Source organism: Zophobas morio, unplaced genomic scaffold (genome assembly GCF_036711695.1).
Source record: "Zophobas morio isolate AGI-343-1 ecotype UQ-CSIRO unplaced genomic scaffold, CSIRO_AGI_Zmor_V1 ptg000021l, whole genome shotgun sequence".
Taxonomy (NCBI): Eukaryota; Metazoa; Arthropoda; class Insecta; order Coleoptera; family Tenebrionidae; genus Zophobas; species Zophobas morio.
In genome coordinates, this window is record NW_026972126.1 from 17488187 (window position 1) to 17515007 (window position 26821).

At 31.5% G+C, this 26821-nt stretch overlaps 1 protein-coding gene across 1 annotated transcript; it reads left to right on the top strand.

Annotated features, from left to right (window-relative positions):
- Positions 1–134: 134 nt before the first annotated feature.
- On the top strand, positions 135–26809 carry LOC135132986 (serine/threonine-protein phosphatase 2A catalytic subunit beta isoform). Its single transcript, XM_064061207.1, has 4 exons — positions 135–412; positions 720–1181; positions 25744–26036; positions 26110–26809. The coding sequence occupies exons 1-4, from the start codon at positions 311–313 to the stop codon at positions 26180–26182; spliced, it is 930 nt and encodes a 309-aa protein (XP_063917277.1). The 5' UTR covers positions 135–310; the 3' UTR covers positions 26183–26809.
- Positions 26810–26821: the final 12 nt, after the last annotated feature.

Genomic DNA, 26821 nt, shown 5'->3' on the forward strand with positions numbered 1-26821 from the left:
GTCCATCAAGTTCCGCAGTCCGGGTACCGGTCCGGGCTTAATTTTGGACAAACCAGCCAAGGTAAAGGAGCTTTGACGGGAGATATTCGAATTTCCCGGTTCCGGTGTAAGTACATAAAGCCCCCGCTAGGGGGATCGTCAGTCTTCAGAAATACACCACACGTTCGCCATTTTGGTGTGTTCATCAGAGAAAATATAAAAAGTAAAATAACGAGTGATTTATGTAGATAAAGAAAGCGAATTTCGTGAAGTTAGTGTAATTATTTATAACATAACTTATTTTTGTGTGTATGACCAGATACCGCTAGCAATGGATGATAAAGCGTCGTGTAAAGAACTGGATCAGTGGATAGAACAGTTAAATGACTGTAAGCAACTATCGGAGAATCAAGTAAAGACACTCTGTGATAAGGTAAATAGGGTTGTTTTGTAATAAATTCGATATTTGTTTTGTGTGCGTAAAGTTATCGTTTGCTTTCGTTATCTCGCCTAATGTAATTACGGTGTTATTGTAATCACCAGATGATTAACACGGAGTTTACTACTGCTCCTCAATATTTACTATTCCATTTAGCGTTATCAATAAGAAAACAGACGCTCGAGATCCTCAAGCCCCATCTTTAATTAAATCTAATCAAACAATAGCTCGTAATTACCTCAGCCGTGATTCATCGAGTGATGTCAACCGTTTTCGCTAATCACGCAGCCCCCTTTTTCAGGCGAAAGAAATCTTGTCGAAGGAGTCGAACGTACAAGAAGTAAAATGCCCCGTAACAGTCTGCGGAGACGTTCACGGCCAATTCCACGACCTGATGGAGCTGTTCAGGATAGGAGGAAGGAGCCCGGACACGAACTACCTCTTCATGGGCGACTACGTAGACCGTGGTTACTACTCGGTGGAAACAGTGACGCTGCTGGTAGCGCTCAAAGTCCGGTACAAAGAAAGAATAACGATCTTAAGAGGCAATCACGAGTCGAGACAAATCACCCAAGTTTACGGTTTCTACGATGAATGTTTGAGGAAGTACGGTAACGCCAACGTTTGGAAGTTCTTCACCGATTTGTTCGACTATTTACCGCTGACGGCGCTCGTCGATAGTCAAATTTTCTGTCTGCATGGAGGGTTGAGTCCGAGCATCGACACTCTGGATCACATTAGGGCATTAGATCGTTTACAAGAGGTGAGTGGAAGTAGAGTGTGACGGGAGAATTCGGAATTAGGTGAATCAGATGAGTTGGTGGTTTATGCTTCAGATATCATATCTGAATTGACACACTTCTGGAGGTGTAAGCGCTACTGATTGGGCGGTATTCTGAATCTGGGTGATTAGTAAATTGAATTGCGAAGGTGCTTAATTGGGTTACGTCATGGGTTATTTTTATCGTTATTTATGACGGGTAAATTAAAATTGAAATTGGTCGGGTTATTAAATTTTATTTTTGGAAATGCGCGTCACGGTTTTTTAACCAACGATTTTTATCCGTTTAAAAAAACACGTTGTGCACACCCGCGGCGGCAAAAACAATAGGTCACGTGGTCATTTGCGACCAATGAATGTTGAGATTTCAAGGTCAAACACTATAATTGGTTTAGGAAGAGCACGTGACATTGTATCACGTATGCGTCATAGATGACGTCGATTAGCCAAATGCGTGACGCCCGATCTGATTCATACTAGAATATATAGGGTGAGTCAAATCGAATTGTCTGGTTTCAATTTTCAACGTGTCGTTAGTGCCGAACATTATAAGTTCATTTTCGTTTGACACCCTATGTTAGTAATATTAATAACGCTGATACGGAAATTTTATCATAATTGAAATGTCGGTTATTATCCATGTTTGCAGTTCATTCCGGATATTTCACCTCGGATTAATACCTTTTTCAATCAAACTGCTATTGATAAATTGCCGAAATTTACCTAAACATTAATGATAGAAAAAAACGATAGTTACGGAAACACTAATTTAACGGTTTAAATTAGTGTTTCCGTAACTATCGTTTTAACTTAAAAAAAAATTGGTCGAGGGTTATTTCGACATAACTTCCCTCGCACCAAACATACAAAAAAAAAAAAAAAAAACAAATTAAATTTTCCGATTTTGCAATTTTTCAATTTTTTTGGTTATGTAACTTCCTTGTCGATGGATCTTGCAAATTTTCTTCTATGTTTTAATGAAACGCCCTTTTCTCTCCATCTTTTATATATTATTTATTTTCTGTTATTGGTTTCGTGCTAAACACTGCCCTTTTCATTTTAGACCGTCTGAAAAAGGCCAATGTCTAGCCCGAAACCAGTAACAGAAAATAAAAAAGATTGAAATGTGGAGAAAAAAAACTTTATTAGAAGTTCTTTATTTCAATTTTTTTGATTTTTCGCTTCTTCAATTTTTAATTTCTCGATTTTTCAATTGTTCATTTTTTCCATTTTTTCGATTTGCAATTTCTTGATTCGCTTTTTTATTTTCTTTATTTTTTCAATGTGAAATTGTTTCAGTTTTTGGATTTTTCAATTTTTTTATTTAAAATTTTTCGATTTTCAATGTTTCGGTTTTTCAGCTACTAGAGTTTTTAAATTTTCGTTTTTCAATTTTAGATTTCTCAGTTTCTCGGTTTTTCAATTTTTCCTTTCTTGAATTTTTGATTTGCATTTTTTTAGCCTTCCTTTTAAATATGGAATGATTGTAATGTAATAGATTTAATTAAAAAAAATTTTCATTTAGTCAATTTTTAAGTTTTCAATTTTTCGTTTTTCCAGATTTTCGGTTGTTCAGTTTTTTCCAATTTTTAGTTTTTCGATTTTTAACTTTGCAATTTTTCAGTTTTTCGATGTTTCAACTTTTCAAATCAGAAAATGGAAAAATTGCAAAATTAAAAATCAAAAATGAAAAAATAAAAATTGGTGAACCGAAAATTAATTTTCTTTTAATTTTTCGGTTCTTTAATTTTTCAATTGTGAAGCTTCAAAGTTGAAAAAGTGAAATATTGTAAAACAGAAATATTGAAAATTAAAGAAATCGGAAAACTGAGAAAACCAAAAATTTTATTAAAAAAATAAAAAATGGGTTAAATTGAAAAATAAAAAATTGAAAAGTATAAAATGAAAACTTCGAAAAAAAATGGAAAGCAGCAACTTAAAAAATTGAAAAACTTAAATGAAAAAATTCAAAGTTAAAAAAATGCAAAATCGAGAAAACGAAATACCGTAAAACCGAAATATTGAAAATTAAAGAAATCGGAGAACTGAGAAAACCAAAGATTGAAAATTTAAAAAATTGAATACACGAAAAAGTATAAAATCGAAAGAAACATTGAAAAAATAAAGGAAATGAAAAACAAAAAATTGTGATATAAAGTCGACAAAATTAAAATTAAAAAAAAACGGGAAAGTGAAATAAAAAACAGAAACCTGAACAATTGAGTAAACGAAAAATTAAAAATTGAAAAGCTGAAAATTCGAAAAGTATGTCTAAAAATTGAAAAGTTGGAAATGGTAAAAATTTAAGAAACGAAAAATTGAAAAATTGGCTACTCGAGAAATTGAAAAATGAAAAAATGAAAATTGCGATATCAAAAAATTATAAATGAAAAACTGAAAAATGAAAAATTTTAAGAAATAAAAAACTGCAAAAATTGGCAAGTTGAGAAATTGAAAAAATTAAAAAAAATTAAAAATTGTGGTATCAAAAAATATAGAAAAATCCAAACCTGAAAAATTGAAAAATCAAAATATTGTAATTGAAAAATTGAAAAAAACAAATAAAAACCTGAAAAACCAATAAACCAAAAACAAAAAATGGCAAAATGGAAAAATTACTTACCGAAATATTGAAAAAACCAACAATTGAAAAATTTAGAAGTAGAGAAAAAAATTAAAGTTGTAAAAACGAAAAAATTATAAAACCGAAACATTGAAAAAATAAAGAAAATGAAAAAACTGAAATAAAAAAATTAAAAAGTATAAAATGAAAACTTCGAAAAAAAAGGAAATCAGCAACTTAAAAAATTGAAAAACTTAAATGAAAAAATTCAAAGTTAAAAAAGTGCAAAATCGAAAAAACGAAATATTGTAAAACCGAAATATTGAAAATTAAAGAAATCGGAAAACTGAGAAAACCAAAGATTGAAAATTTAAAAACTGAATACACGAAAAATTATAAAATCGAGAAAATAAAAATTAAAAAAAAAAACAAAAAAGTGAAATACAGGAACCTGAACAACTGATTAAACGAAAAATTGAAACTCGAAAAATTAAAAACTGAAAATTTGATAAAATGAAAAATGTGATTCTTAAATTGGCAAAATTGAAAAGTTGGAAATCGAAAAATTTAAGAAACGAAAAATTAAAAAAATTGCAAATCCAGAAATTGAAAAAATAAAAAAAAATTAAAAATTGTGATATCAAAAAAAAATGAAATATAAAAAACAAGGACCTCAACAATTGAGTAAACAAAAAATTGAAACTCAAAAAATTAAAAACTGAAAATTCGAAAAAATGAAAAATTGAAAACTTGGAAATTAAAAAATTTAAGAAACAAAAAATTGACGAAGTCCAGAAATTCAAAAAATTAAAAAAATGAAAAAATAGAAAATTGTGGTATCAAAAAATATAGGAAGATACAATAACTGAAAAATTAAAAACTTAAAAAGCAAGGAAATCAAACATTATAAATTGAGAACTTGAAAAATTGAAAAATCAATCACCGAAAAACTTAAAAAACTACAAAAAAATTAAAAAACGAAAAATTCAAAAATTTAGAAGTAGAGAAAAAAATTATAAAATGAAAACTTTGAAAAAAATTGGAAATCAAAAACTTGAAAAATTGCAGAACCGAAAATTAAAAAACTTTAATTTTTCGGTTGTTCAATTCTACAATTGTGAAACTTCAAAGTTGAAAAAGTGCAAAGTCGAAAAAACAAAATATTGTTAAACCGAAATACTGAAAATTAAAGAAATCGGAAAATCGGAAAACTCAGAAAACCAAAAATTGTAATATTAAAAAAATTAAAAATAGGTAACTCGACGAATTAAAAAATCAAAGGTCGAAAAGTTTACAAATTGAATGCACGAAAAATTATAAAATCGACGAAAACATTGAAAAAATAAAGGAAATGAAAAACAAAAAATTTGATATAAAATCGAGAAAATAAAAATTAAAAAAAAAACAGGAAAATGAAATATAAAAAAATAAGAACCTGAACAATTGAGCAAACGAAAAATTGAAACTCTAAAAATTAAAAACTGAAAAACTGAAAATTCGAAAAAATGGAAAATTTAAGAAACGAAAAATTTAAAAAATAAACAAAAAATATAAAATTAAAAAATTTAAAAACAGGTAATTCCACGAATTGAAAACTAAAAGATTCAAAATTTTAAAAATTGAATACACGAAAAATTAGAAAATCGCAAAAATTGTAACATAAAATCGGGTAAATAAAAATAAAAAAAAAACAAGGAAAATAAAATATTAAAAACAGGAACCTGAACAATTGAGAGAAAAATTAAAACTCGAAAAATGAAAAACTGAACATTCGAAAAAATGAAAAATTGTAATATCTAAAAATATAGTAAGATCCAAAAACTGAAAAATTAAAAATCTAGGAAATCAAAAATTATAAATTAAAACTTGAAAAATTGAAGAAACAACATTTGATAAACAAAAAATTATGATATAAAATCGAGAAAATAAAAATTTAAAAAAACAAGGAAAATAAAATATTAAACACAGGAACCTGAAGAATTAAGAGAAAAATGAAAAACTTAAAATTCGAAAAAATGAAAAATTGTAATATCTAAAAATTGCAAAATTGAAAAGTTGAAAATCGAAAAATTGAAAAATTGGCAAGTAGAGAAATTGAAAAAATAAAGAAAATGAAAAATTGTGATATCAAAAAATATAGTGAGATCCACAACCTGAAAAAATCAAAAATTATAAATTAAAACTTGAAAAATTGAAGAAACAAAAATTGAAACGTCAAAATATTGTAATTGAAAACATTGAAAAATAAAATCGAGAAAATAAAAATTAAAAAAACAAGGAAAATGAAATGTAAAAAACATGAACCTGAACAATTGAAAAATTAAAACTCAAAAAATGAAAAATTGAAAATTCGAAAAAATGAAAAATTGTAATCTCCAAAAATTGCAAAATTGAAAAGTTGGAAAATGAAAATGTAATAAACAAAAAATTGAAAAATTGACAAGTCGAGAAATTGAAAAAATAAAAAAATGAAAAGTTGTGGTATCGAAAAAAATATAGTAAGATCCAAAAACTGAAAAATTAAAAATCCAGAAAATCAAAAATTATAAATTAAGAACTTGAAAAATTGAAGAAACAAAATTGAAAAATCAAATGTAATTGAGAACATTGAAAAAATAACGGAAATGAAAAACAAAAAATTATGATGTAAAATCGAGTAAATGAAAAACTAAAATTCGAAAAAGTGAAAAATTGTAATATCTAAAAATTGCAAAATGGAGAAGTTGGAAATTGAAAAATTGGCAAATCGAGAAATTGAAAAAACAAAAAAAAATGAAAAATTGTATCAAAAAATATATGTAGTAAGATCCAAAAACTGAAAAATTAAAAATCAAGGAAATCAAAAATTATAAATTAAGAACTTGAAAAATTGAAGAAACAAACGTTGAAAAATGAAAAAAGTTGAGAAATTGAAAAATAAAAATCAACAACTTCAAGAACTGAAACAACGAAAAACTCAAAAAACTACAAATCAAATTAAAAATTAAGAACCTGCAAATTGAAAAACGAAAAATCAAAAAACCAAAAACTGAAAAGTGGAAAAATGGCAAAATGGAAAAATTATATACCGAAACATGGAAGACACAAAAAAATTAAAAATTTAGAAGTAGAGAAATTCAAAAATTGAAAAAATTAAAGTTGTAAAAACGAAAAAATTATGAATCTGAAACATTGAAAAAATAAAAAAAAAAATTAAAACAAAAATTGTGATGATAAAAAAATAGTCAAAGGTAAATTAATCCAGATTTTTCGAAGAACGATAGAATTTGATTTTGCGAATTTTATTTTTTATAAGTTAAAATTTTTTGGAAGGGGATAAACCAATAAATTTTGATTAACAATTCACTACGATAACCTTAAACCATATGCAGGATTTTAGCGCATTCGGTTTTGCAATTTCAAAGGTAAATTGGAAAATGGTGTTATACAATTTATGCACCACAAGCGCAGGAGTACAAGCAAATTTACTATTGTAAATTTTGAGATGACGTCATCAAATTGTTGGTGGGAATGATTAGCCAATTTTTGGACAGGATTACAATACTTCCTTAGCTTACGCTCGGGAAGTAAAAACCTGTGCACTTACCTTGCACATCTAACCTTGACCTACATTAAAAAAAAAAAACAGACTTAATCGTTTTTAATCAGTTGTTCGAATTTTTTAATTAAACTTTGTTGAACCTGAATTTTGTCGAAATTTATTATCCTTTAATTATCGAAATTACGGAACAATTTAAATATTAATCACCTTAAGGCTAAACAACGTTTTTTCGTGCAATTAATTTAATTGTTGTGGCTACTAATTTCAAATCTGGTCGGTTGATACGTATTTAATGAGACAGTTTCAGAATTTGACTCACAGTATGCTAATTATGCTCACATTAATATCCATTATAAAATTATAAGGTTGCATGCAATCGATTCGTTCCAATATTTCAGCTGTGCACGATATTGTCACATAAATAGTAGGAATGAGTTTTTAGAATTTAGACAGATAATTAAAATCGAAATAATTTTTTTCGAGGAATGCTTATAATAGACTTCGGGTGAAGTTCGACGATATTTCAAAGGACAGACGACATATTTATGCTTGGAGTGTTCTCTTAGTTGTTTAATTTAAATTTACCTTGTGTTGAAGGTATCTTTGTATGAAAACTTTACAGACTATTATGATATAGACAATAGAGAACTAAGTGTGGTGAATTTAGATGGAGACGTTGAAATAGCAATATAGTGGAAATTAATGTTAAGAGGTAACAACGAAAATAAGTCTTTAATACAGACCTGTGTAGTGCCGATTATTTATGGCAGAGCAATAAAACGGCCTCAGCGTTCCGCACATGTGAGGGTGTCTTTTAAGCCAAATTTTAATACACAGGTTTATGTATTTTTTTAATTAAAAAAAGCTCGTAGGAAGCTCGCAATAATGTTTTGTGTTTTAACATCCGAAAATATAATTAGTCCGCAACCCACATGCTCCATACGCAATAAACGATTGTCGCCCTTTTAAATCCCCTCTTTGTTCGAATAGTTGGCGAAAAATAGCCATTTATCGATTGTAAACCTGCGCCACCTTCATGAATATTTTATTAAACGTATTGTACTTTTTGTCGGCGAAATTTAATTTTTTAAGCCGAAAAATTCGCGCCGTATTGATTGGCCGTCTTTACCATTGCATATTCCGTATGAATTTTTTATGCGCAATATCGTTAGCAAAAAGAGAAGTTTTATTTATGGGGACGTTAAACCCTCCTTTAAATAAAACGCAAGAAGGGTCGCGTCGTGGCGAATTTTTGATGAAATATTTTATAACCTGTCATTTCGAACTTTGTTTCGACCAAAGGTTGGCTAACAAGAAAATAATTAGCGAATCGTTCGACACGTGTGTGTCGCGTACTTACGTAATCATAAAAAGGACAATCTCGTCGGTGATAAATTAATTTGCGACGGTATTAAATCTGTTTACCCTGAAACGAGGTCTTTTCAAGTTGTTTTTCGCTGTTCCTTCCATACAATTTAATTTAATAAATCCACCGGGGGAAGGAAATCTTGCTTGATTGTCACACGAAACGCCCTTTATTATGTTATGTGGAGCGAATTCATCAACCTTGTTTTAACGACGATCCTTGACCCAATTGCCGGGATACTGGGGCATGTAAACCCACTTACCCATATAATCCGAATTCTTTGCGGAGTTTCACGAAGGGCTTCTGCACTGGGTGAGTGCATCGTGTTAAGATCGAAGATAGAGTGATAGTTTGTGGGAAAACTTTCGACGTTGATTTAAACGTCTCTGTTTATTATATTTTAGTTGTGTGTGAAACTGAGTCACGGAAGATGTGCGTGGTGCATCGAAATTATTTACTTAGTTACTGTCATTTTCGGGGTGGACACAATGGGGAAAGTTTGTGAATAGTTTTTGCGCTAAAGGTTGGATATTTGGAATTTAATGAGGTTAAATGTGGTATTTGTTTATTGCTTTGTTGAAAATGCTCGATGTTACGCCTGAAATGTTGGGTAACAATGCAGAAATATTAAATTGAATTTGAAGAGGCTGTTAATTTCGAGATTATTTGAGGCTTGAAGGTGTAATAAACACGTTCCGTGCAGCCCACCACAAGTTAAAATCGTAAATCATAGTAGTCTTTGTTCGTATTATTTCTTGTTGCAAGGGCACCCACAGTTGAAATATTTTAGTGTAATTTTTTTTTGTTTGTGTACAAAGTGAGTTCGTAGTCTGTGCGTAATTATCATTAACCCTATTTTGATCCCTTATAAGTTCTGTCGAAACCGCAGCCAATATTGCCGCCAACCACAGAGTATTGTCTCTTAAAAAAGTACAGCGATGTACAGTAGCACAAGCGTTGAGAAAACATGAAAGTAGTCATTTAGTTTATGCTTGGGAAGTAAAACCGGTCACAAAATGTGATTCTGAATTGTAAAACTTACGAAATGAATTAAAATTTGAATTATTTGAAACCAATTTAATGTTATGCTAAATTTCAAGCGACTGTAACTTCAGTCGATTTATTGCATTGATGCCAAGAACCGATTTATTTACATATTTAAAATATCGAAAATTAGAAATACGGTTAGACGTGTTTTTAATAAACAAATAATTTTTTGTGGAAAGTAGAATTTTAGGTACAGTGATTTTTTAAATTTCTGCTCTGAAAAAAAATAAATATCGAAAAATTGAAAAATTACAACATCAAAAAATCGATTTTGCTATTTTTCGTCTCTCAATTTTTTAATTTTTCGATTTCAATTTTTCGATTTTCGATTTCTCAAATTCCAATTCTTAAATTTTTCGATGTTTCATTGTTGTAGTTTTACTAATTTTAATTTTTCAATTCCTCAATTTTTAATTTTTCGATTTGCAATGTTCCAATTTTTAAATATTTTAAATTTCCATTTTTCTCAACGTTGCGATCTTTTGTTGCTCAAATTTTCTATTTTCAGTTTCTCTAATTCTTAAATTTTTCGATGTTTTTTTGGTGAAATTTTTCGATTTTTCAATTTTTTATTTTTTCAAATTTTTGGACTATTTTTTGATTTTTTAATTTTTTGGTTATTTTCATTTTTCGTTGCTTTCAATTTTGCGATTTTTCGTTTCCCTATTTTAAATTTTTCAGTTTTCCAATTTTTCAATTTTCCAATTTGTCGGTTTTTCAGATTTTTAAATTGCTTTTCGATTTTTACTTCTATGAATTCAAATTTTTCGATTTTTCAGCTTTGAAATATTTTAATTTTTATTGCTTTAAATTTTGGAATTTTTCGTCTCACAATTTTAACTTTTCGATTTTTAAATTTTTCGTTCCTTCAATATTGCCATTTTGGCAATTCTCAGATTTCATTGTTGCAGTTTTACTATTTTTCAATGTTGCGATTTTTCCGATTTTTGATTATTTTTGGATTTTTACTTTCTCGAATTCAAAGTTTTCGATTTTTCAATTTTTAGAAGGTTCACTTTTCGCTGTTTTCAATTTTTCGATTTCTAGTCTCTCGATTTTTTATTTTTTGATTTGCATTGTTTCAATGTTTAAATATTTTGAATTTTCATTTTTTCTCAACGTTGCGATGTTTTATTTCGCAAAGTTTAATTCTTATTTTTTTAAATTTTCCGAATTTTATTTTCTCGATTTAACATTTTTGATTTTTCAATTTTTAAATAATTTAACATTTCATTGTTTTCAATTTTGTGATTTTTCGTCTCTCAGTTTTCAATATTCACGTTTTTCAATTTTAAAATTTTCGGTGCTTGATTTTTCTGTTTTTTTTTTAACTTTTTTTCGATGTTTAAACTTTTAATTATTTTAATTTTTCGGTTTTTCAATTTTTCGATTTTCAGTTTCTCGGATTCTTAAACTTTTCGATGTTTTTTTGGTGAAATTTTGCGATTTTTAATTTTTTTATTTTTTCAAATTTCTAGTTTTTAGAAACTTCACTTTTTCGCTGTTTTCAATTTTTCGATTTTTAGTCTCTCGATTTTTAATTTTTCGATTTGCAATGTTTCAATTTCTAAATATTTTGAATTTTCTTTTTTTCTCAACGTTGCGATGTTTTGTTACTCAAATTCTAATTCTTGATTTTTTAATTTTTTCGAATTTTATTTTGTCGATTTAATATTTTTGATTTTTCAATTTTTAAATGATTTAACATTTCATTGTTTTCAATTTTGCGATTTTTCGTCTCTCAGTTTTTGATTACCAAGTTTTTCAATTTTTCTATTTTCAATATTTCCCGTATTCTTAATTTTTTGTGTTTCATTGTTGCAATTTTTCAATTTTTAAATTTTCAGTGCTCGATTTTTTTCTGATTTTTTAACTCTTTCGATGTTTAAATTTTTAATTATTCTATTTTTTCGTTGTTTTCAATTTTGCTAAAACATCCAAAAACTGGAAAATCAGAAAGCCGAAATATCGAACATCAAAAAATTGAAAAATTAAAATAGCCAAACATTAAAAAATTGGATAATCTAAAAATGGAAAAGTTGAAAATTTTCAATAATTGAATAACTAAGATGTCAAGAAATCGAAAACAAAAAAAAAATGAAAAATCTAAAATTTCAAAATCCAAACATCGAAACACTGAGAAATCGAAAATCCGAAATTTTAAAAGTTGGAAAATTGAAGAATCGAAGAACTGAGAAATTGACAAATTCCAAAATTGAAACGACGACAAATTGGGAAATTGAAAAGCTGAAAAATCGAAAAACCGAGAAATCAAACAATCCAAACATCGAAAAATTCAAAAACAGACGCATCGAGAAGTCGAAAAATTGAGCAATCGAAATATGCCGACATCGAATAAATTTTAAAATTAAAAAATTCCATAAACCGAAAAATTGAAACATCGAATTCTTGAAAATTTAAACATCAAAAAATTTAAAAATCCAAAAATCGAAAAACTGAGAAATCGAAATGTGCCAAAATCGAATAAATTTTAAAATTAAAAAATTCCATAGATCGAAAAATTGAAGCATCGAATTCTCGAGAAATCGAAACATTGAAAAACCAAAAAATTTAAAATGAGAATCGAAGAACTGAAAAATTGAGAAATTAGCAAATTTCAAAATTGAAGGGACGAAAAGTTAGGAAATTGAAACAGAAAAATTAGAAAATCGAAACACCGAGAAATCGAAATTGCCAAAATCGAATAAAGTTTAAAATAAAAAAATTCCATAGATCGAAAAATTCCATAGATCGAAATAGAAAAATCTAAAAATCAACAAATTTAAAAAATTGAGAAATTTAAAATTTAAAAATCAAAAATCGAAAAACCGAGAAATCGAAATATGCCAAAATCGAATAAATTTTAAAATTAAAAAAATTACATAGGTCGGAAAATTGAAACATCGAATTCTCGAGAAATCCAAAAATTGAAAAATCAAAAAATCGACAAATCGAAAAATCTAAGATTAAAAAAATTGAATTAAAATATTGAAAAATTGAACGAATCAAACATCCGAAAAGTTGAAAATTTCAACGGAAAGCCGAAAAATTAAAATCCGAAAAGTCAAAACATCAAAAAATTTGTAAATTAAAATGTCCAAAAACTGAAAAATCCCAAAATTTAAAGATGTTGGGAAATTGCGAAATCTAAAAATAGAGAAGTTGAGAAATGTCAATATTTGGATAGCCAATATATCAAGAAATTGACAACAAAAAATCGAAAAATTGAAAAATTAAAAATCGACAAATCAAAAAATCGAAAACTTAAAAAAATTGAAAAATTAAATTACTGAAAAATTGGAGAATCTAAGAACTGAATAATTGAGAAATTGGCAAATTCCAAAATTGAAACGACGAAAAACTGAAAAATCCCGAAATTTAAACATGTTGAAAAATTCAGAATTCGAAAACTTAAATAATTGAGAAAGCTTAAATAGAAAAGTTGAAAAATTTCAATAATTGAAAAATTAAAAAAAAATGGAAACATTGCAAAATAGAAATATCGCAGAACTGAAAAATCGAAAATTTATAAAATTGAAGAATTAAAATACTGGAAAATCGAAAAGTCGAAAAATCAAGAAACCGAGAAATCACACAATCGAGACATGAAACCGAAATAGACCAAAATCGAATAAAATTTAAAATTAAAAAAATCCATAGAAAAATTGAATCCTCGCATTCTCGAGAAATCGAAAAACTGAAAAATTTTAAAAACCAAACATTGAAATGTTGAAAAAACCGAAAAACTGAAACGGAGAAGTCAAAAATTGAAAATAGAAAAATCAAAAAATTAAGATCAGAAAAGTTGGAACATAGAAAGAAACATTGAAGAATTAAAATGGCAAAAACTGAAAAATCTCGAAATTTAAAAATGTTCAAAAATTGAGAATTCGAAGACTTGAAAAATTGAGCCATCTAAAAATTGAAAAATTGAAAAATTTAAATAAAAAAATTGCAAAATAGAAATATCGAAGAATGAGAAAAATCTGAAAATCGAAAAATCTAAAATTTCAAAAATTGCAGAATTAAAATATTGAAAAATCGCAAAACTTAGAGACCGAGAAATCAAACAATCAAGATAAGAGAAAAATTAAAAAACAGACACATCAAGAAATCGAAACATCAAAATATCGAGAAATCGAAAAGTTGAAAAGTCGAAAAATTGAAAAATCGAAATAGGCCAAAATCGAATAAATTTTAAAGTTAAAAGAAATCCATTGATGTAAAAATTGAAACATCGAATTGGAATTCTCGAGTAAATCGAAAATCTGAAAAACCGAAAAATTTGAAGAACGAAACATTGAAAAATTGAAAAGTCAAAAAGTATTTTGAAACTTGAAAATCGAAAAATTAAAATGCGAAAAGCTGAAACAGCAAGAAAGTGAAAAATTAAAATAGCTGAAAACTGAAAATTTTCAAAATGTAAAAATTGAAAAATCAAAAATTTCAAAATTCGAAAATTGAAAAGTCGAAAAATCAACAAATCAAAAAATCTAAAATTTAAAAAATTAAAGGATTGTAACGGTTGTAACAAATGTTTATTATTACTTAAATATATACAGATGGTGGTATAATATAAGCCTACTAGTACAATATAGTCCAAACAGAGACACTTAATTTAACCGCCCAGGTAGAGTCCGTCGCGCACGGGGATGAGTCCGTCAGCACACAGGTCAAAGTCTGCCGCGCACAGGTAACAGTCCGTCGCGCACGGGTATGAGTCCGTCAGCACACCGGTAAAAATCTGTCGCGCACAGGTAACAGTCCGTCGCGCACAGTTAACAGTCCGTCACGCACAGGTATGAGTCCGTCGCGAAACTATACTACGGTAATGTCGTAAATGCACACTTAAACTCCGTACTCGTACACGTAGATTCCGTACTCGTAATAGTCCAGCCAATTACCCCTCTCTTTAGGAGAAGTGAGTCCGTGGATCAACCCGGCGGGAAGTAAATGGCCTAAGACTTTGAGTATTAATCGCAGAAAAAAACACAAGACCTAGGAGTGGGTATCCAACTCGCTGCAAGGGCTTAATGTTTTTTAGCTGAGAGTGGGAATCCAACTCTTGGGGAAAAACTTTGATGCAGCTCCCTTTATTGGGGTGGGTTTGCACTGAGCATTCCTGTGCGCCGGTAAAGCTTAGGGGGGATATGATAAGGCTTGAGTCTGTACGAGGGTGGCGATCGGAGCGCTATTCTGGTGGGCGCCCCGGGCATTTATTGGGACCGTTACAATTCTCCCCCTTCAGAACCTCTTCGGCGCCTCGACGTAGGTTCTGATGTTGGAGCGGCAGGTTTCTTACGTGGACGTCCTCGTCGGCGGATCGGCACTACGGGGTCGGTGTCTTCCATAGGCTTTGCGGGGCGGAGCGCTGAAACGTGGTAGACACCCAGGGGTTGGTTGGGTTTATTGCTGGCAGCGACTTCATAGCTGCAGGGGCCTCTTGCCGTGAGGATGACGTAGGGTCCATCTCGTTTGGGGGCAAATTTTGCGGTCCATCTTTTTGATCCCTTGCTTATGGGATGGGTATCGATGAGTACTAGATCACCTGGTTGATACACGGGGGCAGGGCGGCGTTTGGCATCGGCGTAGTCCTTGCGCTGATCCTGTCTTTGTTCTTGTAGGTCTCGTACTTCGTGGAGGGTGTCGGCGAGTTGAAGTAGGCGGGGTGTTACCTCTGGCACGAAGTTTTCATTTTGAATTATGGCTCGTATATCAGTGGTGACTTCGTATGGGGTTCTCAATTCTCGACCGAAAGTTAAATATGCGGCGGTGTGACTGGTAGTTTGGCAACGGGTGGTGTTTAATGCGAATCGAATTGCGGGCAATTTTACGGGCCATTGGTCGTGGTGGTTTCCCACGAGGATTGCTAGTTGGGTTTTTAAATCCCGATTCTTTCTTTCAACCATATTAGCAGCTGGGTGATATACGGGCGTCAGGTTTTGTGCGATGTTGAAACAGTGGCATATTTTCGTAATAGTCCAGCCAATTACCCCTCTCTTTAGGAGAAGTGAGTCCGCGGATCAACCCGGCGGGAAGTAAATGGCCTAAGACTTTGAGTATTAATCGCAGAAAAAAACACAAGACCTAGGAGTGGGTATCCAACTCGCTGCAAGGGCTTAATGTTTTTTAGCTGAGAGTGGGAATCCAACTCTTGGGGAAAAACTTTGATGCAGCTCCCTTTATTGGGGTGGGTTTGCACTGAGCATTCCTGTGCGCCGGTAAAGCTTAGGGGGGATATGATAAGGCTTGAGTCTGTACGAGGGTGGCGATCGGAGCGCTATTCTGGTGGGCGCCCCGGGCATTTATTGGGACCGTTACAATTCTCCCCCTTCAGAACCTCTTCGGCGCCTCGACGTAGGTTCTGATGTTGGAGCGGCAGGTTTCTTACGTGGACGTCCTCGTCGGCGGATCGGCACTACGGGGTCGGTGTCTTCCATAGGCTTTGCGGGGCGGAGCGCTGAAACGTGGTAGACACCCAGGGGTTGGTTGGGTTTATTGCTGGCAGCGACTTCATAGCTGCAGGGGCCTCTTGCCGTGAGGATGACGTAGGGTCCATCTCGTTTGGGGGCAAATTTTGCGGTCCATCTTTTTGATCCCTTGCTTATGGGATGGGTATCGATGAGTACTAGATCACCTGGTTGATACACGGGGGCAGGGCGGCGTTTGGCATCGGCGTAGTCCTTGCGCTGATCCTGTCTTTGTTCTTGTAGGTCTCGTACTTCGTGGAGGGTGTCGGCGAGTTGAAGTAGGCGGGGTGTTACCTCTGGCACGAAGTTTTCATTTTGAATTATGGCTCGTATATCAGTGGTGACTTCGTATGGGGTTCTCAATTCTCGACCGAAAGTTAAATATGCGGCGGTGTGACTGGTAGTTTGGCAACGGGTGGTGTTTAATGCGAATCGAATTGCGGGCAATTTTACGGGCCATTGGTCGTGGTGGTTTCCCACGAGGATTGCTAGTTGGGTTTTTAAATCCCGATTCTTTCTTTCAACCATATTAGCAGCTGGGTGATATACGGGCGTCAGGTTTTGTGCGATGTTGAAACAGTGGCATATTTTCGTAATAGTCCAGCCAATTACCCCTCTCTTTAGGAGAAGTGAGTCCGCGGATCAACCCGGCGGGAAGTAAATGGCCTAAGACTTTGAGTATTAATCGCAGAAAAAAACACAAGACCTAGGAGTGGGTATCCAACTCGCTGCAAGGGCTTAATGTTTTTTAGCTGAGAGTGGGAATCCAACTCTTGGGGAAAAACTTTGATGCAGCTCCCTTTATTGGGGTGGGTTTGCACTGAGCATTCCTGTGCGCCGGTAAAGCTTAGGGGGGATATGATAAGGCTTGACTCTGTACGAGGGTGGCGATCGGAGCGCTATTCTGGTGGGCGCCCCGGGTATTTATTGGGACCGTTACAGGATTAAAATATTGAAAAATCGAAGAACTGAAAAGTTGAGAAATTGGCAAATTCTAAAATTGAAACGACAAAATTTAAAAATCGAAACATTAAAATATTGATAAGTCGAAAAATTGTGAAATCGAAATAGGTCAAAATCGAATAAAGTTTAAAATTAAAAAAAATCTATAGATCGAAAAACTGAAATATCAAATTCTTGAAAAATTTAAAAACCAAACATCTAGGCTAAAAATCAATACGGATTCATAAACGACCGTTTTTTATCGCTCTTTTGAGTGCCTTTTTAAAAATCGGCTTTTTTGTGTCCATTTTATAGCTTTTTTTGTCGTGTTTTTTATCGCTTTTTATGAATTTTTGGAATAAGAAGCAAAATCTAATGTTATAATTTTTCCACGAAGCTGGATTTATTGGACTGTACTTCAGGGAAGAGGAAAGATCTGCCCAAATAACCATGAACTGTTTCTAAATTTTAATAATCCATTCGCCTTGGTGTTTGGCAGGAAATGCTTTATTTACCGACATTACCGAACGTATCCCAAAGATCACACTGTGTTGGACGTCAGACATGTATTTAATAATTTTGTTAAGATGACGTCATCAATTTCTGGAGGAGTTGAATAAAAGGAATAAATTTTAACTCTGGCGTTACTAATTTTTCGATTCTTATTTTATCCACGATTGTATGATTTGCTTTTCAACGAAGGTTTTTAGTTCTTGACCTAATTTTGAGGATTTTATTTTTCAATTTAATTCCAGTATAAATTAAGTCAAAACCGCAATCAATATTGCCGCCAACCGCAGGTCTGAGCTGATAATTCTGTCTTTGCATATAACGAAAAATTCGTAAGTAAATTGAGTGCATAAAAATGTTGACATTTTCAGTTAAAAAATACCCAAGAATACAATACTGAAAGTAGTTGCACTTCGTAACAGGTTTGAAAAGAAACACTTCAATAGAATCCCATAAAAATCTTCTATCTGATAAAAAACAACAACTTCTCATGTTTCAAGGTTGACGAGTGTTATCATCATATTCAGTCAATTTTAAATTGGCAACTCGCTATTTATAATTTAGTTTAAAAATATTCTGCTTTCTAAGTTCAAGTATGTATGTTACAAATTGATATTTGATGTATCGAGTGCTTAATGAAGAACATTAAAAAGTCATTATCCGTTCGTAAACTTCTCGAATATATTTTTTTATTTAACTTCCACTGGTTTTTGTTCTTGTAAAATAAAACGACATTTCACTGAAACAATCTGCGGTCATTGCACAGAACAAATATAAATTAACGCCAAATGACACTTGATGTCGGCGTGATGGTTTCGTTGACCTTGAACGCAAAATTGATTTTTTTTTGTTTTAATACAATTACAAAAAAAATTACCAAACTGTGGCTAAGTTGGACAAAGGAGTAGCACTATCTTTAGTGAAATCGTTTTTCATTCTATACACTGCTTTCTACTCGGATAAAGGTGTTTTATATTGTAAAGCACTTATCAGATCGTATATTTCTGTTTTAGTTTTTTTCTATAAGAAAACTGGAATTTCCCCCATTGTTATTAATAGCAGTGAAAACCCACCACGTTTAAAAAAAACCTCGACCGTCGCTATATTTTCCCGCGATAAAAAAAATTCGCTCCGATGGCGAAGATCAACACGCGATTTTTTTATATTTTAATTTTCTCGCATAATCCGTGACCCAAATATATAAATCCACCTCAATTTTTATTATTGAACACCTCTTTTGGAGACCTCCACTCCTCAGTCGAACCACCCAGCGCGAATTAATATTTTATCACGTTCGAGGCTCGTCTCAAAAGCAGGAAATGATGTTCCGCGTTATGAGTCGGCCGCAAGAGGAAACATTGATAACAATTCGTCGAATTACGCAACTCCAAAATCTGTCGTATTGTGTTCCGAAAAACGTGTTTTAAGCGAACTCTTCTCGCCGGTCCGAAGGAAACAAAGTCCATCGGGAGAACTCCAAACAAAATTGAATCAATAAAGGCGAATTGGACGAAAGACAAAGGATATTTTTGCTAAGTTCGTTCAGTCAAGGAATGGAAAGTAATGGAATTATGGCGAGTGACGTTTTTGTTGGGAGTTATATTTTATGTAGAACGCGGAAGATTTCGAGACTTGTGCGCTTTCATCGTTACGTTTTATTGCCAAATATAGTATCAATAAAATAGCTGATTTGGAAATGCCGCAAGAAGCATGAAGCAGTGATAACGAATATAGCGATATTCGAGGACAAAATTGTGCGTCGAGTATGTCGAGTACTCGAAAATCAAACACGCCTCATTAATAAAACATGCACGGGTTAATAACATGAAAGCGAACAAATACCGAAAGAATGCGTAAACATGATGTGTTGCGAGTGTACGGGGGATGGGCGAAAGCGCGGTATCGATTTTTCGCGGATACGGGGTAGTGCGGAAAAATCATTGATTTTTCGGTTTCGCAAACACTGGGTTATTTATTCTCAGGTTATTTTTGTCTGTTGCACTCTGAAAAAGATGCCAACCACAAGCGTTCCATCCGTAAGATTCTTGGATTAATTTATTAAAAAAATTTCAACGTGACATTCTTCCGATGCATGGTTTTCGTTTGCTGACACATTTGATCTCTAGATTGTCAAAAATGCCAAACTGGCCACTTCCGACTGTTCCAGTAATTTATGACTTGGGTGCAAGTGAGTTTTTGTATTACAAAATTTTGAGATAACGTCATCAATTTTTGGAGGGAATAAACAGATTTATTTTGATTAACAATTTACCATGCTTACAATGACTTTAAAACGTCTGCAAGATTTCAAAATGTTCAGTTTTGCAATTCTTGATTTAAACAATATAAAAAAATTGAGTCAGTCATTAATTTTTGTGAGACACCCTGTATAAGCAAATCTAAAAATTATTCCAATTCTAAATTAGAAAAATAACGATTTGAAAAGTCGGACACCTTCAAAAACCAGCAATTGTAAAAGAATTAAACTGAAAAATCAAAAACCTTGAAATGAAAAAAATGAAAATTTGTAAAATTGAATAATAGTAACATCGAAAAATTATGAAACTGTAAAAATGAAAAATTGCGAAATTATAAAACCGTAAAATTGAAGCATCAAAGTGGAAAATCTGATATTGAAAAATCAAAAATTGAAAAACTGATTCATTAAAAACTGAACAATTATGAACCAGAAAAATTGTAAAAATATAAAACTAAAAAATCAACTAAGAAATCTCAAAATCCAAAATTTAAAAAATTGGAAAATTGGAAAATGGTAAAATTGAAAAATCGAAACATCGAAGAAAGGGAAAATCGAAACATAAGAAATCTAAAACATCAAAAGATAAGATCGAGAATCCGAAAAAAAGAAAAGTGAACAAGTCGAAAAACCGAAAAATCGATAAATGGAGAAATCGGAAAAGCAAAACCAAAAGTTTTAAAATTGATAAATAGAAAAATCGGGAAAGCGAACCCAAAAAATTTAAAATTTGAAAAAATCGAACTGAAAAAATAAAAAAACGAGAAATCGGGAAATCACAAAATACAAGATTTAAAAAAATCGAAAAATGAAAAATCGAGAAATTGAAAATTTCCAAACTTGAAATGTTGAAAAATTGAGAAAACGAAAACTTGATAAATCGAGAAATCGAAAAATTGAAACTTCGAGAACCAAGGAGTCAAAAAAGTCGAAAAATGTAGAAATCGAAATAGCATAAAATCGAAAAATTGTTCCAATTCTAAATTAAAATTAACGATTTGAAAAGCAAAAACGAGCAATTATAAAAGAATTAAAGTGAAAAATCAAAAACCTTGAAATGAAAAAAATTAAAATTTGTAAATTTGGATAAGAGGAAAATCGAAAAATTATGAAACTGTAAAAATGAAAAATTGCCAAATTATAAAACCGTAAAATTGATGCATCAAAGTGGAAAACCTGATATTGAAAAATCAAAAATTGAAAAACTGATTCATTAAAAACTGGACAATTGTGAACCAGAAAAATTGTTAAAATATAAAACTAAAAAATCAACTAAGAAATGTCAAAATCCAAAATTTAAAAAATCGAAAAACTGAAATATCGAAAAATCCCAAAACTGAAAAGTAAAAACTGGAAAAATCGAAACATAAGAAATCTAAAACATCAAAAGATAAGATCGAGAATCCGAAAAAAAGAAAAGTGAACATGTCGAAAAATCGATAAATGGAGAAGTCGGAAAAGCAAAACCAAAAGATTTAAAATTGATGAATCGAAAAATCCGGAAAGCAAATCCAAAAAATTTAAAATTTGAAAAAATCGATAAATTAAAAGAACCAAAAAAATTTTTGAAAATTGGAAAATCGAACTGAAAAAATTAAAAAACGAGAAATCGAGAAATCACAAAATACAAGATTTAAAAAATAAAGGAAAAATTGCAGAATCTAAAAATGAAAAATCGAGAAATTGAAAATTTCCAAAATTGAAATGTTGAAAAATTGAGAAAACGAAAACTTGATAAATCGAGAAGTCGAAAAATTGAAACTTCGAGGAACAGGGAGTCAAAAAAGTCGAAAAATGTAGAAATCGAAATAGCATAAAATCGAAAAATTGTTACAATTCTAAATTAAAATTAACGACTTGAAAAGTCGGACACCTTCAAAAACCAGCAATTGTAAAAGAATTAAACTGGAAAATCAAAAACCTTGAAATGAAAAAAATGAAAATTTGTAAAATTGAATAATAGTAACATCGAAAAATTATGAAACTGTAAAAATGAAAAATTGCGAAATTATAAAACCGTAAAATTGAAGCATCAAGGTGGAAAACCTGATATTGAAAAATCAAAAATTGAAAAACTGATTCATTAAAAACTGGACAATTGTGAACCAGAAAAATTGTAAAAATATAAAACTAAAAAACCAACTAAGAAATCTCAAAATCCAAAATTTAAAAAATTGGAAAAAAAAAAATTGAAAAATTGGAAAATGGTAAAATTGAAAAATCGATACATCGAAGAATGGGAAAATCGAAACATAAGAAGTCTAAAACGTCAAAGGATAAGATCGAGAAAAATTTTGAAAATTGAAAAATCGAACTGAAAAAATAAAAAAACGAGAAATCGAGAAATCACAAAATACAAGATTTAAAAAATAAACGAAAAATTGCAGAATCGAAAAATGAAAAATCGAGAAATTGAAAATTTCCAAAATTGAAATGTTGAAAAATTGGAAAAACGAAAACTTGACAAATCGAGAAATCGAAAAATTGAAACTTCGAGAACCAAGTAGTCAAAAAAGTCGAAAAAAAGAGTGAGGAAATGCATTTTGACCAAAAATTTACCATGTTTATTTTTGTAGTTCCTGATTAAATCATTAAAATAAAGTCACTAATCATATTTTGGACATTTCGGGTAGACTTAGGAATTTAACACGTTACTAGGGAAATTTTCAATTTAATACCTTTAAATTTCACAAGATTCATACGGCCAAAATCAGTTTTATCTTAACAAATACTAGCCCCGCCCACCCACCCCCTATTTTCTCAGAGGATATGTAATTTGCCAAAATAAGACTTGTTAGCCCCGCCCACCCGCCCTTTATTTTGTCAGGGGGTAGTACTTGCTAAGATAAGTCTTATTTTGGCAGATGACATATCCGCTAAGAAAATAAAGGGTGGGTGGGCGAGGCTAGTACTTGCCAAGATAAGCTGATTTTGGCAAATGTCATAACTTCTGAGAAAGTAGGGGCGGGTGGGCGGGACTAGTACTTACAAAGGTGAAACTTATTTTGGAAAATGATATAAACTCTGAGAAAGTAGAGGGCGGGTGGGCGGGGCTAGTGCTTGCTAAGATAAGACTGATTTTGCCCCGATTAAACTTGTAAAAACTTGTTAAATTTAAAAGGTGTTAAATTGCATATTTCCATAGTAACGAGTTAATTCCTAAATCTGACTGGATATTTATTTTTTAACAGCTCAGTTATTAATTTTTCTGAGACACCGTGTATAAGCGAATTTAAAAAATATTAGATATCTATTAAAAATTAATTACAAGTATAGACGTATCATGTTTTGCACATATAAGATATATTCGGCAATATTTTGAGGTGACGTCATCAATTTTTTAGGAGGGATGAGCAAATACATGTTGATCAAAAATGTCCAAGATTTCAAAGCATTCGATTTTGTAGTTCCTGATTAAATCGATAAAATAAATTCATTCATTATATTTTGCACATTTCGGGTAGACTTACGAATTTAACTCGTTACTATGGAAATTTGCAATTTAGCACCTTTAAATTTTACAAGTTTTTACAAGATTAATAGGGGCAAAATCAGTTTTATCTTTACAAATACTACGCCCGCCCAGCCACCCCCTATTTTCCCAGAGAATGTAATTTGCCTAAATAAGACTTATGTTAGCAAATACTAGCCCCACCCACCCGCCCTTTGTTTTGTCAGAGGATATGTCATCTGCCAAAATAAGACTTATCTTAGCAAATACTAGCCCCGCCTTCCGCCCTTTGTTTTGTCGGAGGGTAGTACTTGCTAAGATAAGTCTTATTTTGGCAAATGATTGCCGCTAAGAAAATAGAGGGCGGGTGGGTGGGGCTAGTACTTGCTAAAATAAGACTGATTTTGGCAAGTGACTTTACTTATCTTCTAAGAAAATAGAGGAATGATTTTGGCAAATGACATCCTCTAAGAAAATAGAGGGCGGATGTGTAGGGCTGGTATCTGTTAAGACTGAATTTGGCAAATGACATACCCTCTAAAAAAATAAAGGGCGGGTGGGCGGGGCTAGTACTTAACAAAGGTAAAACGTATTTTCGCAAATGACATAAACCTGAGAAAGTAGGGGGCGGGTGGGCGGGGTTAGCACTTGCTAAGATAAGACTGATTTTGCCCCTATTAAACTTATAAAAACTTGTTAAATTTAAAAGGTGTGAAATTGCATATTTCCATAGTAACGAGTTAAATTCCTAAATCTGATTGGATATTTATGCTTAACAGTTCAGTAATTAATTTTTCTGAGACAAGCTGTATAAGAAAATATAAAAAATATTAATTATGTATTAAAAATAAATCACAAGTAGAGTAAACTCACTTGACATACACCTTGTAGAACTTTTATGACTTAAGCAACTTAAGCCAAAGGATCCTTATAAGTCAAACTGGCTGTTGTATAACTTAACTCAGTTTACCGCTCTATTATGTCAACAAACGACAGTAATAATCCTTGCGCTTCGGGTGCATAAAGCTAACAATAGCCAATTTGACTTATAAGGGTGGTTTGGCTTGAGCCGCTTAAGTCATAAAAGTTTTACAAGGTGTATGTCAAGTGAGTTTACTGTATAGACTCATCATATTTTGCACATTTAAGAATATATTCAGCAATCTTTTGATGAGTAAATACATTTTTATCAAAAATTTACCATGCTTATGATAACTTTAAAACACCTCCAGTCAATTAAATAAATTCACGCATTCATTAATTTTTTTAGTCACCCCGTATAAGCAAATCACAAGTATAGTACTTTATAAATTTTAAACGCCTATTTTCTGAGGAACAAATTTTTGTTACTTCGATTGTGGAAATTTTATAAATTCTGAGGAGCGTACTTTTAATTTAGAATTGTTTATACTGGGTGACCCAAAAAAAGTTATTTTTTATTATTTTATAGATTCTCTCTGCATGACTTGAAGGCGGGCATAAAATTAATAATAATAATAACTCTTGTGTCATCTGCGAATAAAAATGTGGTGAGAGCTAATTACATTTGAAGGCAAATCATTAATATAGATTAACAAGAATACTGGCCCCAACATTGAACTTTGTGTTTGTGGAACACCTTGAACGAACCTTTGACTAGCAGATAATTTATTATTAATTGATACCGTTTGAAATTTATCCTGTTTTCGAAAACATTCACTATTGCTTAGTTTGGGAAATGTTTTTTTTTTTTTTTTGTTATTATTACTAACATCGTGTTATTCAACAGAGCTTCTATCACCCTTAAAGTACAATCAAATGAAGCCAGTGTATCAGAAAAAAAAGATAATACCAATTGAACTTCGCTAAAATTGAAAAAATCTGGATGTGTAAGGTAAAAACGAAAGGCGGATTCATAAACCACAAGTATAGAAATATGATATTTTATGAAATTTATTGATTTATAAACCAAAGTTTTGGACTTGATGAGATTCAATAAACTTTTCAATGTTCAAAATATACTTATTAACTCGATACATTTATAAACACTTATTTCCACTGTTTTGAGGTCTTACTCTACAGTGAAATTTGTTAATTGTATGCTCGTATTGTAATTCCGACATATCGAACATTTCAAACAAACGCTTTTATGTGGTGATTCCTACGTCAAATACACAAACTGAAGAATACAGAGATAGCGGAAATGTAGCAATAGCAAGATTTTTAGGTTAGATTCTCGTAGTTGACAGCATGGAATTGACGTATTTCATCGTGCATGCGCACTAGTAACACATTCTATCGAATAAGAGTTACCGCATACACAATTACAATGAAGCGGCAAAATTCATCACAGTCCAAAGCCGACTTGATGATTATCAAAATTTGGACCAGTGTTAAAATTCTTGTGTTTATTTTCAGGTTCCCCATGAAGGTCCCATGTGTGACCTCTTATGGTCGGATCCGGACGATCGTGGCGGATGGGGAATTTCGCCGCGAGGGGCTGGTTACACTTTTGGACAAGACATTTCCGAAACGTTTAATCATTCAAACGGTTTGACTTTAGTTTCTCGGGCCCATCAGCTAGTAATGGAAGGTTACAATTGGTGTCACGATCGTAACGTCGTGACCATTTTTAGCGCTCCGAATTACTGTTACCGTTGCGGTAACCAAGCGGCCATCATGGAATTAGATGACGCTCTAAAATATTCATTGTAAGTTCATTAAAAAAAAATGTTTTTAATTTAGTGATTTGTGAGATATCTTGGCTAATTGTGGTCATTTCAGCTTACAATTCGACCCAGCACCTCGTCGTGGCGAACCGCACGTGACGCGCAGGACACCCGATTACTTCTTGTAATTCTTATATTTGTCAATCGCAATATCATAAACTGCTTAGATATATTGTATTTGTTAACAAAAAATGTAGCGTACAAATGGCGCAGTCTGACGGAGAACAGCCCTTTTCCCCGCCCGATTCCCATACTAATAATTTAACACGAAAGGGGGGCGAAACGAGCTTTTTTCTAAACTGTTTTGTTAAATTATTATCAAATTCGAGTACTGAGGTTTGGTAGGTTTGCCCTATTCGCGACCAAATTATTATACATAAATATAAAACTACAAGGTAGGTATGCATGTCCTAGTTATATACTCAGTGTTTTTAATTAAAAAGTGCAGTTTTTTTTTCGATATATTTATGTAAAAACGTTCAGATTATGTACAGATGGTTTCTTTTTTTTTAATTAAATGAATATTGTTGATGTGTGATAATTATGTACAGGGTGTTTGCCCCCTGAAGAACAGTAAACGACACCTTGTATGTGAATTTTTACGATATCAATCGCTGAAGATACATTACCCGAAGGTCTTAAGTATAGTGATGTTCAAAAATAAAAGTACTGCGTTTGGCTATAATCTCGTTTCAGTTAACATTTGTGTTTAAGACTGTACATTTGGTTTTCTGTGAAGTAAAAATTATTTCTAATGATATTTTTCA